Here is a 14,327-nt window from a genome sequence, read left to right on the forward strand (position 1 = left end):
ACAAAAACCGTTGCAAAGAGACAAAATTAGTCATTGATTATATGATGATATTATGATAATTATAATAGTAATAGCCAAAGTTATAAAAAAAGAAATACATCGACATTCAATCATTTAAGAGATTATTATTCTTGTGTGTGTGTGTGTGTGTGTGTGTGTGTGTGTGTGTGTTTTGTAGTTGGTTATTTTATGAGCTAGAATAACTTCTCCCGCAAAAATTCTCAGGTGCTTATTTGGAAATTTGTTAGTACGAGTTATATTTTTTAATAGAATTGATTTACACATTAATTTTTCTTCTTTGAATCATGATGTACATTGTAATCTGCTGTCTAATATTTTATATGATGTTACTAAAAATGAATCTTGACACATGTATCAAATTAATGTATTGGAAGAAAAATGAATTTAACAAACAAACAAACAAACAAAGAAATTATAAGGTAACGATAAGGTAATCGCAATAATGAAGAAAGGCCAAAAACAATCAACAACAACAACAACAACAAACAGAAATAAGATATCATAAAGTTGAAAAAATCTGATGTCCAAGAGATCTGATGTCCAAGAACCTTTAGAGGGCCACAAGTAGAAGACATAATTACGCAAAAAGGGTTTATCATCCATCTTATTACAGCTGCAATCAATTATGCATAATTCTATGTATCAGTGTGAAACACGGTTGCATCGACAATGAGAGTTTTAACATTTTTACAACTGCCTCTGTATTAAAACTATGTCTGGATATGATGACAGTACAGTTATTCTTTAAAGCAGCATTTTACATTTTAACGCATTCATTCTTGTTCTCAGAACTTGCATTCCTTAATGATGAGTATAACAGCTTAACAACAACAATAACAAAATGGTATGTGGCAACAGACTTAGACCGATCTGCATAAGATTAACTACACTCAATAAATATCACATAGAACATATGAATCAGTTGAAGAGTTTGTTCGCAAAAACCGATGTCCATTTTCTGAAGATTTTTAAGTACGGTCTTTGTAATAAAGTATAAAATAATACCTTTTAAATGATAGATTGGTCACTACAAAGGTACAATTTTGAAGTTATGGTCAAAAGAATAAACATTTTGTTATTATTCTCTTTATTTTTCTTGACCTTTAATGGCAAATATCTCCATTTGGCAAAAATGGACTTATCGGTTTTTGCAAACAAACTCTTCAGTTGTCAAAAACTAATTCTATTCTATTCTATTCTATTCTGAAAATTTCTCTAGAATCAACCAAAAGAAACCAATACAAAGTATTAAACACTAATCCAGACCGGAAATTTATAGCAGCCATATGTAAATCATAATATGACCGTGCATCACAAAACCAAAAAAAAAAAAATCGTCGGACATGAATTTATGGTTCAGAGCAGATTCTGAAAGAGCGGAATTTAAGCTTTAAAATGATGTATAACTCGTATCAATTGATAGACTCTCCTAACCTATTAAGATATTGGAAAGAAAGCACACACTCAGAAAAAAAAAGTGTGAACTCAGAAAAGAGGCTTTGAAGCACATGGTCTACTCAAGCCCTGAACCTTAACCGCATGCTGTGTTAGCTCTGCGATGAATGGGGGAAAAAACCAGGATGTAATCCAACGGAGTAACAATAACGAAGGGATTATCACATACAAAGCTGAAATTATGTTTACATGCTTTCTTTGTACATTCTCCCAATGACTGATGCAAACTTAACCAGTAGTTTTATCTTTTTTAAAGTCATTAGTATTGCGATTGAAGAGTGTGTACAGGGTTTTTTTTAATGTAAAGGGGACACTAAAAGTGTATTAGAAAGTGTTCGAGATAAACTGCTAAAAAACACACTTTCCTGTTCATTTTATGATCTCAAATTTTAGCATAATGTAGAAAGAAAAAGCTTGCTCTTTCAGAAAATATGAAAAAAGTCAAGATTTGACAGGTTGACCCATTTCACCTATTTTCAGATCTCACAAAAAAAAAAAAAAAAATCATTGTGGGCGACTTTTTGTTCGTTTTGGGATGCACGGTCACATATACAGTCCCAGTGGCTCATGTAATACCTCACAAGATGATGCTGTGGCAACGGCTTTTGAAAAGAAATCACCGTCCAGGTAGGGACATGTCATACTGAAGCTCGAAAGACTTGGCATAGTGAATACCCATTGGGTCAAGTTCCCCCATATTGACGATAGGTCTTGAGGACGGTAATCCCAACTCATAAAAGACAGCTCGAGATTTTGAATCTATGGACAAAGATACAAATGCAAACAATTAAAAAAAAATCTTACAAACAAGTAATAATAATATGTATCAAAAGAATAAATCAGACAGTCTGTAAAGAGGCAAACGCTGCACAATGGGCCAGAATGAGCTCAAAGTGCATCAAAATTATATTCCGTGTTTTCTTTTCCCCAAGATTGGTGCTTAGTGGCACCTTCATTGAATTCTTTTAAAAAGACATTAAAAATGTTTCTTTTGAAGTTTTATAATGTAACCGAATGAATTTAATTTTGCAAGCACGTCATTGTCTTCTCTTCTTTCACTATAGGCTGCGTTCTCTTGAGGCATAGATAATTGTTTTACTGTGTGCTAATATTCCATACGTGCTCTCGTCCCCACAGTTACAAACTCTTCCACTGGAAAGCACCTCGACAATGTATTACTTTCGAAGACGCTTGGCTGATTGTCTCTGTGGGCTTTCGCCCTTGGTGATTGCATCAAAATTATGTAGGATTTTCTTTCTTTCTCTCCTTCTCTCTCTCTCTCTCTCTCTCTCCCTCTTTCCCCTGTTTTTTGTTTCCTTTTTTCACACTTTTGCTTTTTTCTCTCTCTCTCTATTCCCGACTTTCCCACTTTCCCGCACTCTTTGTAGTTTTTCACCCCCTTATTTCCCCTTTCCCTCAGAGGTACCCACATGATACAAGGCTGGTCTTTTGAGTGGGTACCTCCACTTTTTTTTTTCGCAGAGTATATATAGAATGTGCGTATCTTTTTTGTACTGATCATGTAGACATGAACATGTCGTTAATCCTGTCTTGTTATGTAATATTGTTACTCTCATGTCAAACTCATAATATTGTTTCTTGTACATTCTGTTGAAAAGAAAAAGTGAAAATAAAGTTTGAAAGTTTGGAAGTTTGAAACAAGCTTGCTTTCATGTAGGTCCCGTCATACTTCTCTTTGATCAACCCCATTTCAATTTCGATTTTGACCAGTTATCAAAAGATGTAATTACTGTGTTATCACCATGTATATTGTTTGTTTTCTGCACATCGTTCACAAGGTAAAAGAACGTGTCTGATTTCCGTTGTAGTGCTCATAAATGAGAAGTATGAAAATAAAATGAATGAATCAGTGAATTTGTAAAAACGCCGGGAAATTAAAAATGTCTGGCAGGGAAATGTAAAAATGTTAAAAAAGAAAAAAAAAAGTTGTCAAGAAATATAAAAACGCTGGCGCGAAATGTCAAAATAATGTGTTTCAAGCGGTATGTACAATAACTCGATGTTTAATAAAATTGCTCATGGACCATTACCGCTTTCATACTTTCTGTAAACCCAACAAACTTGGCAGATAACGTCTTTATGGTGATATAATCGTATTTCTTTGAATGAGTCCCCGTCCCAGGCGAAGAAAGGATGGAGGAAGGAGTTGAAACCCTTTTTTCTTATCTTCTTCCGTTAAATCGAAAAAATATAGAGGTAAGTTACTGCTATGAAGACATTACTGACTGAAATTTCATGTTTGTTTATGTCGTGTCCTGATCAGAGGTAACGCCAGTAAGGGGGAGGAGAGGGATTTTCTACTGTTTTCTTTCATCTCCTTGAAAAAAAAAAAAAATCAAGGACTGATTTCCACCAAACTGGGCAGACATGATCTGTAAGGTATTATGCTCTTAAGTTGTTAAAATGAGCCCCCTCCCCCACCCCACCGGAATGGGGGGGGGGGGGGGAGAGGAGTTGAAATCTAACTTTCCCTAAACTCAAAAGTCTGGATTTGTGTTTAATCTTGTTCTGTCGACAAAAAAAAAAGAAAAAAAAAACATTCAGAGGTAACTAGATATATCGCTATGGCGACTGATATGCCTCCGCCATAATGCATGGTTCTCCTAATAGGTCTATAGTACAATGTCTTGACAATGAGTGATGACAGTTTCACACAATTGGCAAAATATCAAAATGACAGGTTTGCCACAAATGTGCTGAATGTTCACTTTCCTAGAATTAGGTTCAATTGGATGAATGATTAAAATGTCAGAGTGCAGGTATTTGGGGAACTGATGCTTTTTACTTGACTTTTGACCCTTTTATAAGTTTATGTATTGAGTAATTTTCAAGGTATTGACAAAAAGTATAATTTCAGTATCAAATGGGAAAATAGCATTATCTAAACCTGGCCTTTGACCTTTGACCTCACAGTTCCAAAGAGAATCATTGTTAGGTTGAACATGCATAAATATTTAAGTTTCACGATGATACCTTGAGTTACTTTTGAGATATGGAGGAAAAGGTGCAATTCAGCACTTTCACTTGACCTTTGACCTTTTGACCTTTGACCTTTTGGCAAGAAACTTCCTAAAGAATGTATATTGGGTAATACATGCATACATCAAGTTAAAACAAAAACAAAAACCTTCAGGCATATTGCATTTTAAGGAAAGTAGTGATATTTTGAGGAGTTGACCTTGACCTTTGACCCCCCTGACCTTTGACCCATGACCTCAACTTCCCTAGATAATCACTGCCCATCGGCACAAGCATATATACTAAGTTCCATGAAGATACCTTGAACCATTTGCGAGATATGGAGAAAAAAATGAAATTTCAATTTTTTTTTACAAAATAACCTGTGAACTTTGACCTTTGATCCTGTGACCCTAAAATCCACACAAGGTATTATCCCCCAAGGATATACCCTCATACCAAGTTTGATGTAAAACCAAAACACGGTTCTTGAGATATCGACAAAAACAAAAGGGGACGGAGGGATGTACGGACGTACGGACGGACGGACGTACGTACGGACGGACGGACGGACGACCCGAAAACATAATACCTCCGGCCACTTCGTTGCGGAGGCATAAAAAAGTTTCATGAAGACATTAATGACTGAAATTTTATGTTCGATTGTGACGGCTCCAGGGGTACCCTGATCGGGATTGGGAGGGACGAAAGAGGGGGATTATAACCAATTTATGAATCTTGTCGAAAAAAAAAAAGTCTATTATGGATTTTCCTCAAACTTGGCAGATATCATCATTATAGTGATATGCTCTTAATTTGTTAACCCCCCCCCCCCTCCACCACCACCACCACCGACGGCAGAAGGGGGGGTTGAACCCTTAGTGTCCATAAGCACTGTATCTTATTCTCTCGAACTGAAAAAAAAAACTAAGTGATTTAAAGACATTAATGACTGAAATAACAATTATTGAATGTTTAATTACGGTGGATAAAGAGGTGTCCTAATGGAGGAGGTATGAGCGGAGGAGTAGGATTTTCTGCTTTTTCTTCACCTTCTTAAAAACTTGAGACGGATTTCCACCAAAGTTGGCAGATAGCATCTTTATGGTGATAAGATCCTAATTTGTTAGATGATCAAAAAAATCACACCAATACACCATGAGACTTATATCAGTACACGAAATAAACAGCCATTTCCACAGAAGTTGCATCTATATAATTATTGTACGTTTTCTTCACATTACGCTGTTTCAAGCAATGTCAATCTTGTACCTTCATACCAAATGTAGTGTAATGCACTGGTTAGTACTTGTTTCAGATGATCAAATTGAGTGACAATGCGTGTTTCAAGGCTGGTTGAATAATATAGAGATATCAGGGAACTAAATAGAATTCCGTGCTTGAAAACAAACAAATTAAGGTAAAAATTGAAGAAAAATGAATTCAAACTGTATTCGTAGGAATAGTACTTGTATAGGACATTTTATTAGGTTCAGCTTTTGGAAAGCGTATGGACAAAATATCCTAACAAAATCATGAGGAGATCAATTGAAATGAGACATAATTATTATTTGTGAAGAGACGTATGATATTTCAACGAGCAATAATGGCAGGGAACCAATACATGCAGAGCAGAGTGCGCTGTATGCGAACACCGTACTCGTGTAAGCCCCTGTGGAGCCGGGTTTTGTAAATACGCCGGGAATTGCAAAAACGTCTCGCCGGGAAATGTAAAAATCTCGAAAATTGCATCAACGGGATTTGTAAAAACGTCTCGCCGTGAAATGTAAAAACGTTAAATTTTGCCGAGAATTGTAAAAACACTGCCAGGAAATGGAAAAATCATGTACTTCAATGGTATTATGTACCAATGGTCGATATACGTAGATAATCTCGATGTTTAACAAAATTGCTCATGAACCTTTACCGTAATAATTTTCCTCTTAACTCCAAAACGGATTTCATCGAACTTGGCAGATGAAATCTTTATGGTGATATGATCTTAATTTCTTTAAATAAGCCCCCCCCCCCCACACACACACACACACACCTACCGCCGAAGGGGGAGGGGGAAGTACAAGCCTCAGAGACCTAAAGTCTGGATTTTTGTTATTTTCTTAGCCCCCAAAAAGATAGAGATAAGTTATCAGTGCTATGAAGACATTAATGACTGAAATTTCCCATGTTATTATGGCGAATCCAGGCGGCCCTAACCAAGAGGGGGGGGGGGAGGGGGTGGTGAGGGGAAGAAGGGGATTTTCTGCAGTTTCAGTAACTTGGCATATAGCATTTTTATGGTGTCATGATCTTGATTTGTTAAAATGAGCCCTCCCCCTGCACACCGCCGAAGGGGGGGGGGGGGGGGAGGGTAGGGTGGGGGGGGGGGGAGTTGAAACCTCAGCGTTCCTAAACTCTGATTTTTGAATATCTTTTAATCGAAACAGAAAAGACAGAGCTAATTAGATGAAGGCATTTATGTCTGAAATGTCATGTTTGATTATAGCGGATCCAGGGGTGCCCCGGTGAGGGAGAGGAGAGAAATTTTCCAATTCTTCAGCATCTTCTCGAAAAATCTATGACGGATTTTCACAAAACTTGGCAAATAGTATATAATGGTGATATGATTCTAATTTGTTGAAATAGCCCTCCCCGACAACGATGAAGGGGAGGGGGTTGGGGGAGTTGAAGTCTCGGAGTCTCAAAGCTATAAAAAACCTTCCTAGACTAACCGAAAAAGAAAGGGCTCAAGTTAGAGCTATGGAGACATTCATGCCTGACATTTCATGTTCGATTATGGCGGATCCAAGGGTGCCCTGATAGGGGAGAGGATGCGGGGAAGGAGAGGAATTACCTACATTGTCAGCATCTTGAAAAATATTTAATGACCGATTTTCATCAAACTTGACAAATATCATGTTTACGGTTAAAAATCTCGATTAATTGAAGCCTCAGGGTCCATACATTCTGAAATGTTTCATTTTCTTAGTCGAACCGAAAAATATAGAGCTAAGTTAGAGCTACGAAGACATTAATGACTGCATGAAATGTCATGTTTTATTATGGCGGATCCATGGGTGCTCTAATGGTTGGGGGAGGGGGAATTTACTACATTTTCAGCATCTTCTCGAAAAATCTATGACGGATTTTAACCAAACTTGGCATATATTCTCTGTATGATGATATGGTCTTAATTTGTTGAAATGAGCCCCCCCCCCCCCCACACACACACGCACACACACTCACACCTCCGAAGGGGGAGGGGTTGGGGGAATTGAGGCCTTAGAGTTCTTAAAGGACAAGTTCACCTTCATAAACATAAGGATTGAGAGAATGTAGCAATATTAGTATAACACATCATTGAAAGTTTGAGGAAAATCGGACAATCCGTTCAAAAGTTATGAATTTTTGAAGTTTTTGTGCAGTAACCGCTGGATGAGAAGACTACAGCAGTGAATGAATAACTTAGATGTCACATGCGTACAACAATATAAGGAAAATATAAAGAGAATTTCACAAAATTTCATCTTTTGAAAAAATTACACATTCCCTTGACTCGTTACCGACATATGTTATGGGTAATATTATTTCCCCTGCCTTTAGAAAGAGGCAAGTCAAGTGCTCTTTTATTATGCGAAAAAAGTGAACATATGTTGAATTTTCTTTACATTTTCCTTATACTGTTGTACGCATAATTACTCACAAGCTGTAGTAGTCTCCTCATCCAGCGATTCCAACACAAAAATTTTAAAGATTCATAACTTTTGCATCGATTGTCCAATTTTCCTCAAACTTTCACTGATGCGTTCTACTAATATTGCTGCATTCTCTCAATTCTTATGTTTATGAAGGTGAACTTGTCCTTTAATAAGCTGGAATTCTGTATCTTCTTAGTCGAACCAAAAAGACAGAGCAAAGTTAGGGATATGAAGCTATGGAGACATTCATGACTGAAAGTTCATGTTTGATTATGGCGGATCAAGGGATGCCCAGCTGACTGGAGGCGGGAAAATGTGGGGGAGGTGGGGAATTTACCCATTTTCAGCACTTCTTGAAAAATATATGGTCACACCACTAAAGGGGAAAATGGGTGCGTGTTGAAGCACTAACTGACCTCTATCTGTTTTGGTTCAACAAAGAAGATGAAACATTCCAGAAGGGACTCTGAGGCTTCAACTTCCCCTCCACCCCCCCCCCCCTTTCTCTCTCTCTCTCCTTTGGCGTGTGGGAAGTATATCTAAACACATTAAGATCATATCACCATGAAGATGCTATTTGCCAAGATTGGTGAAAATCTGACATGAAGTTTTCAAGAAGATTATGAAAATGTGGAAAATTAATTCCACTCCTCCCCAAACCCCTTTTTCAGGGCACCCCTGGATCCACCAAAAATCAATCATGAAATTTCAGTCATTAATTGTCTTCATATAGCACTAACTTAGCTCTATCGAATTATATTTGACTCAGAATATAAACATTCGAGACTTTAAGGACTCAGTGGCAGACTTCAACTTCCCCATGCCTCCCCGCGTCCCCCCTGCTTCGGCGGTGTGTGTGTGTGTGTTTGGGGGTGGGGGGGGGGGGGGGCTCCTTTGAACAAATTACGACCATTCCATCATAAAGATTCTATTTGTCATCTTTGGTGAAAATCCGTCATAGATTTTTCAAGAAGATGCTGAAAATAATGTTTTATGAAAAATTCCCCTCATCCTCCTCATCCCCCCCCCCCGAAAAAAAAAAGAAATAATACAAATCAGGGCACCCATGGACCCGCCGTAATCAAACATGAAATTTTAGTCATTATTGTGCTTATAGCATTAACATAGTGCGATTTGTTTAGTTCGACTAAGAAGATGAACAATTCCAGACTTTAGGGACTCTGAGACTTCAACTCCTCCCCCTTTGAGCGGTCTTTTGAAAAGCCGGCGATGCGCCGGGGTACTCAAGCGTGTTTTCACTTTGGCCCGATCTACGGCGTTTCTTTCAAAACGCCGCGTGGGTCCTTTCTAATCCTTGAATGAGTAACAAGTTGTCAAAAGTGTGACAAACCACATTTTTAGCACAACGCCCTCTCGTGGCGTCGTTTGTGACTAGCACTGTATTACGTTAAGTTTTCAAACCTTGTAGGGAGCGCAAAGCAGATACTATCAAAAGGTTGTTACCTGACTCGTGGAGCTGCTTTTATCTCCCTAAGTTCACAAAATAAATACAGCTTCAAAAGTTGAGAAAAACAAGACAAAGTCATTATAGTTTCCACGTCATCTTCCTTTGTTTTAGTAAACTATGATTTTATATGTTTTTAGAGTTCTATAATTCGATTGTTGTTACGTATATTTGTTATCTTTATTCCTATCAACGCATGCAGTGCACACTGATAGGAATAAAGATTGATAGTCAATCAGAAAATAGAATGCAAGCCGTATATGAGAGGAACAAAAGCACGAGAAACACTTTCATTGTGCCGCCGGATTAGCAGTGATTAGTGATTTATCGATCGGTTTTGGCGGCTTTGTTTGTTGAGCAGAATATGCGAAGTTGGCACGCCGTCGACTGAGTCGGACGTGTGAACGTGGCACATACAGATTTAAATGATATAGAAGCGAACACTTTTGTCATCTTGTGTTTGTGTGTATGTGTGTTTGTTTTCCTTTCTTCTGTCTTGTTTTGTTTTTCTTTTCTTTTCTTTTCTTTTTTTTTTGGGGGGGGGGAGTTTAATCAGTGAATTATGTAGGCCTATATAAAAGCACCCGTAACCACTTGTGAAATTATGCATGTTGAAAACAATACAAAACCATGGGTTGTGGGTTGCATGAGGATGGACAAGACTAGAATTATTGTCTCTCATAACAATTCATTTGAATTCTAGATATCTTTCTATATGTTTAAGTCTGTCAGTACTTTAAAAACTTGCAATCTCCAGATATCATAACGAGAATATTATTTTTTATTATTCTCTTTTCAAAAGCAAATTCGATCATGAACGAATATGCTAAATAATATGTAATAAATATGCAATGTTAGCAGATAATTTCACGTCAACACCAATTCAACTGAAATTCGATTTCGTCGGACGCGGCAGTTCACAATCTCAGATCGCCTTCACCAAGGCATGTACGGACACGAAGTAGGTTTTTATAGTATATATCTGTTCACCACTTATTTCCTTTCATATTTCACTATGATTTGCAACGCTGTTCTCGTCTACATCAATCGTAGGCAGGAGCCATTATAGTTTTATATACGAAAGGGCGAAAGGTATTTGATTGCTGATACAAGAGGTATATTAAAAAAATAACAGAAACAAAATAAATATACATGGAGTGGATGTGATGAATACAGACACTTATTTCACCATGTAGTGAAACATTACACACCATTTCATAAAAACAGCATGTCTCGAGGAGGTCATAATATTCTGTTGTATGTATGGTATCTTGTGAAATGACTCGACTCTCTATTCAGCTCACAGGCCGATGTCTACTGTTTGACGTTTATGGATCGCTGAAGTACATGTCATGTATAGGGCTATGATAATAGGGACTGCAGACAAGAGATAGTGATGGAGGAGGCTGCAGCGAAACGATTGAAAAAGCCGCGACCAAAGAGTCCAAAGGGCCGCGGTAAAATAATCAAAAGGGCTGCAACTAATTAGTGAATGAAAGGGGCCACAACCAAAGCCACCGAAGGGTCACGGGAAGGGTGAAATGGGAGAAAGAATACAAAACAAACCCTGTTTCTAAAGATCGCCAATAAACTGCACATATACAAATCGGCATACAAAGAAGGTGCTACACGTACAATAGATCTGACACATAGAAGTCTCTCCAGAGCACCCTAAACCTTTTTTTTTTGGTCCCGAGAAGATTAACTCTTCCGCGATGGGTACCGTGAATCGATCATTACCCATTGTCTTTCCCGGCCAACACGTACATATCATAGCTGTGATAGCTCACGCAACGGATGCTCATATTGCGCGAGTGGACAGTGATTTGTCGCACTTTCCGTATGAAAATTAAGAAGAGCAAGAAGACGTGATGAAATTGTCAAGGATGATGATTTTTTTTTTTCACCCAAAATGCTTCCTCAAACTAAAATCGTCATTTATGAGCTATGCGGGCAAAAAAGAAAAAAAAAAAGAAAAATAAAAGAAAAATAAAAACAAACGTTGCAAAGAGACAAAATTAGCCATTGATTATATGATGATATTATGATGACTATAATAGTAATAGCCAAAGTTATGAAAAAAAAATACCTCGACATTCAATCATTTAAGAGATTATTATTCTTGTGTGTGTGTGTGTGTGTGTGTTTTGTAGTTGGTTATTTATGAGCTAGAATCACTTCTTCCGCAAAATTTCTCAGGTGCTTATTTGGAAATTTGGTAATACGAGTTATATTTTTTAATAGAATTGATTTACACATTAATTTTTCTTCTTTGAATCATGAGTTACATTGTAATCTGCTGACTAATATTTTATATGATGTTACTAAAAATGAATCTTGATTTATGTATGAAATTAATGTATTGAAGGAAAAATAAATCTAACAAACAAACAAACAAACAAAGAAATTAACCTCCTCCTTTTGATACATCGAACGTGAAACGTAAACGTCCCGTGTTGAACGATAAGGTAATCGCAATAATCAAGAAAGGCCAAAAACAACCAACAACAACAACAACAAACAGAAATAAGATATCATAAAGTTGAAAAAAATCCAAGAACCTTTCGAGGGCCACAAGTAGAAGAAATAATTACGCAAAAAGGGTTTATCATCCACCTTATTACAGCTACAATCAATTATGCATAATTCTATGTATCAGTGTGAAACACGGTTGCATCGGCAATGAGAGTTTTAACATTTTTACAACTGCCTCTGTATCAAAACTATGTCTGCATACGATGACAGTACAGTTATTCTTTAAAGCAGCATTTTACATTTTTAACGCATTAATTCTTGTTCTCAGAACTTGCAGTCCTTAATGATGAGTATAACAGCAACAACAACAATAACAAAATGGTATGTGGCAACAGACTTAGACCGATCTGCATAAGATTAACTACACTCAATAGATATCACATAGAACATATGAATCAGTTGAAGAGTTTGTTCGCAAAAACCGATAAGTCCATTTTTGGAAGATTTTTAAGTACGGTCTTTGTCATAAAGTATAAAATAGTACCTTTTAAATGATAGATTGGTCACTAAAAAGGTACAATTTTGAAGTTATGGTCAAAAGAATAAACATTTTCTTATTATTCTCTTTATTTTTCTTGACCTTTAATGGCACATATCTCCATTTGGCAAATATGGACTTATCGGTTTTTGCAAACAAACTCTTCAGTTGTCAAAAAATAATTCTATTCTATTCTATTCTGAAAATGTCTCTAGAATCAACCAAAAGAAACCAATACAAGGTATAAAACACTAATCCAGACCGGAAATTTATAGCAGCCATATGTAAATCAAAATGTGACCCTGCATCACAAAACCAACAAAAAAAAAAAAAAAAAATCGTCGGACATGAATATATGGTTCAGAGCAGATTCTGAAAGAGCGGCATTCAAGCTTTAAAATGATGTATAACTCGTATCAATTAATAAACTCTCCTAACCTATTAAGATATTGAAAAAAAAAGCACACACTCAGAAAAATAAGTGTGAACTTAGAAAAAAGGCTTTGAAGCACATGGTGTACTCAAGCCCTGAATCTTAACCACATGCTATGCTAGCTCTGCGATGAATGGGGGAAAAAACAGGGTGTAATCCAACGGAGTATGAAGGGATTATCACATACAAAGCTGAAATTATGTTTACATGCTTTTTTTGTACATTCTCCCAACGACTGATGCAAACTTTCTAACCAGTAGTTTTATCTTTTTTAAAGTCATTAGTATTGCGAGTGAAGAGTGTGTACATGTTTTTTTTTTTTTATGAAAAGGGGACACCTAAAGTGTATTAGAAAGTGTTCGAGATAAACTGCTTAAAACACACACTTTTCTGTTCATTTTATGATTTTAGCATAATGTAGAAAGAAAAAGCTTGCTCTTTCAGAAAATATGAAAAAAGTCAAGGTTTGACAGGTTGACCCATTTCACTTTTTTCGGATCTCTCTCTCTCTCTCACACACACACACACACACACACACACATAATCAGTGTGGGCGACTGTTTGTTCGTTTTGTGATGCACGGTCACAAAAGTCCTAGTGACTCATGTGATACCTCACAAGATGATGCTGTGGCAACGGCTTTTGAAAAGAAATCGCCGTCCGGGGAGGGACATGTCATACTGAAGCTCGAAAGACTTGGCATAGTGAACACCCATTGGGTCAGGCCCCTCCATATTGACGATAGGTCTTGAGGACTGTCATCCAAAATTTGAAAAGACAACTTGAGATTTTGAATCTATAGACAAAGAGACAAATGCAAACAATTAAAACAAAAATCTTACAAACAAATAATAATAATATGTATCAAAAGAACAAATCAGACAGTCTGTAAAGAGGCAAACGCTGCACAGTGGATATATCAAAAAGATAAATAATTAGCCTTTTTTTCAGGATATTTATCATCAATATTCATAAAGATTGAATACCTTTGCCCCTTTTCCAGCGTTCATAACGTAAAGTTAATAGTGGTGAATATGTAGAGGAATTATAGGTCGATATCTCAAAAACTACACATTGAAATTACTTGTTTATGAAAGAGGGTAAAATTTGCTCTGACATTCTTAAAATGTTGCATTTTCCTTCTTCAGGTAGGGAGTATAGTCCTTCAATGTACAAAACTGAGTTAAATATTTTAAGAAATATTCTTCAAAGACTTGTCTCCCAGGAAGGCATGTAAAAAAATATAAAATATAAAAAACAAAAAAC

At 36.7% G+C, this 14,327-nt stretch overlaps 1 protein-coding gene across 1 annotated transcript in view; it reads right to left on the reverse strand.

The window, feature by feature from the left end:
- Nucleotides 1-2,092: 2,092 nt before the first annotated feature.
- LOC140246791 (uncharacterized) overlaps nucleotides 2,093-14,327 on the reverse strand; it is a 64,393-nt gene continuing 52,158 nt past the window's right edge. The window contains exon 5 of the mRNA XM_072326124.1: nucleotides 2,093-2,235. Within this exon, the coding sequence (XP_072182225.1) occupies nucleotides 2,093-2,235 (143 nt within the window). The remainder of the gene's footprint in view (nucleotides 2,236-14,327) is intronic.

This window comes from Diadema setosum, chromosome 3 (genome assembly GCF_964275005.1).
Source record: "Diadema setosum chromosome 3, eeDiaSeto1, whole genome shotgun sequence".
Lineage (NCBI taxonomy): Eukaryota > Metazoa > Echinodermata > Echinoidea > Diadematoida > Diadematidae > Diadema > Diadema setosum.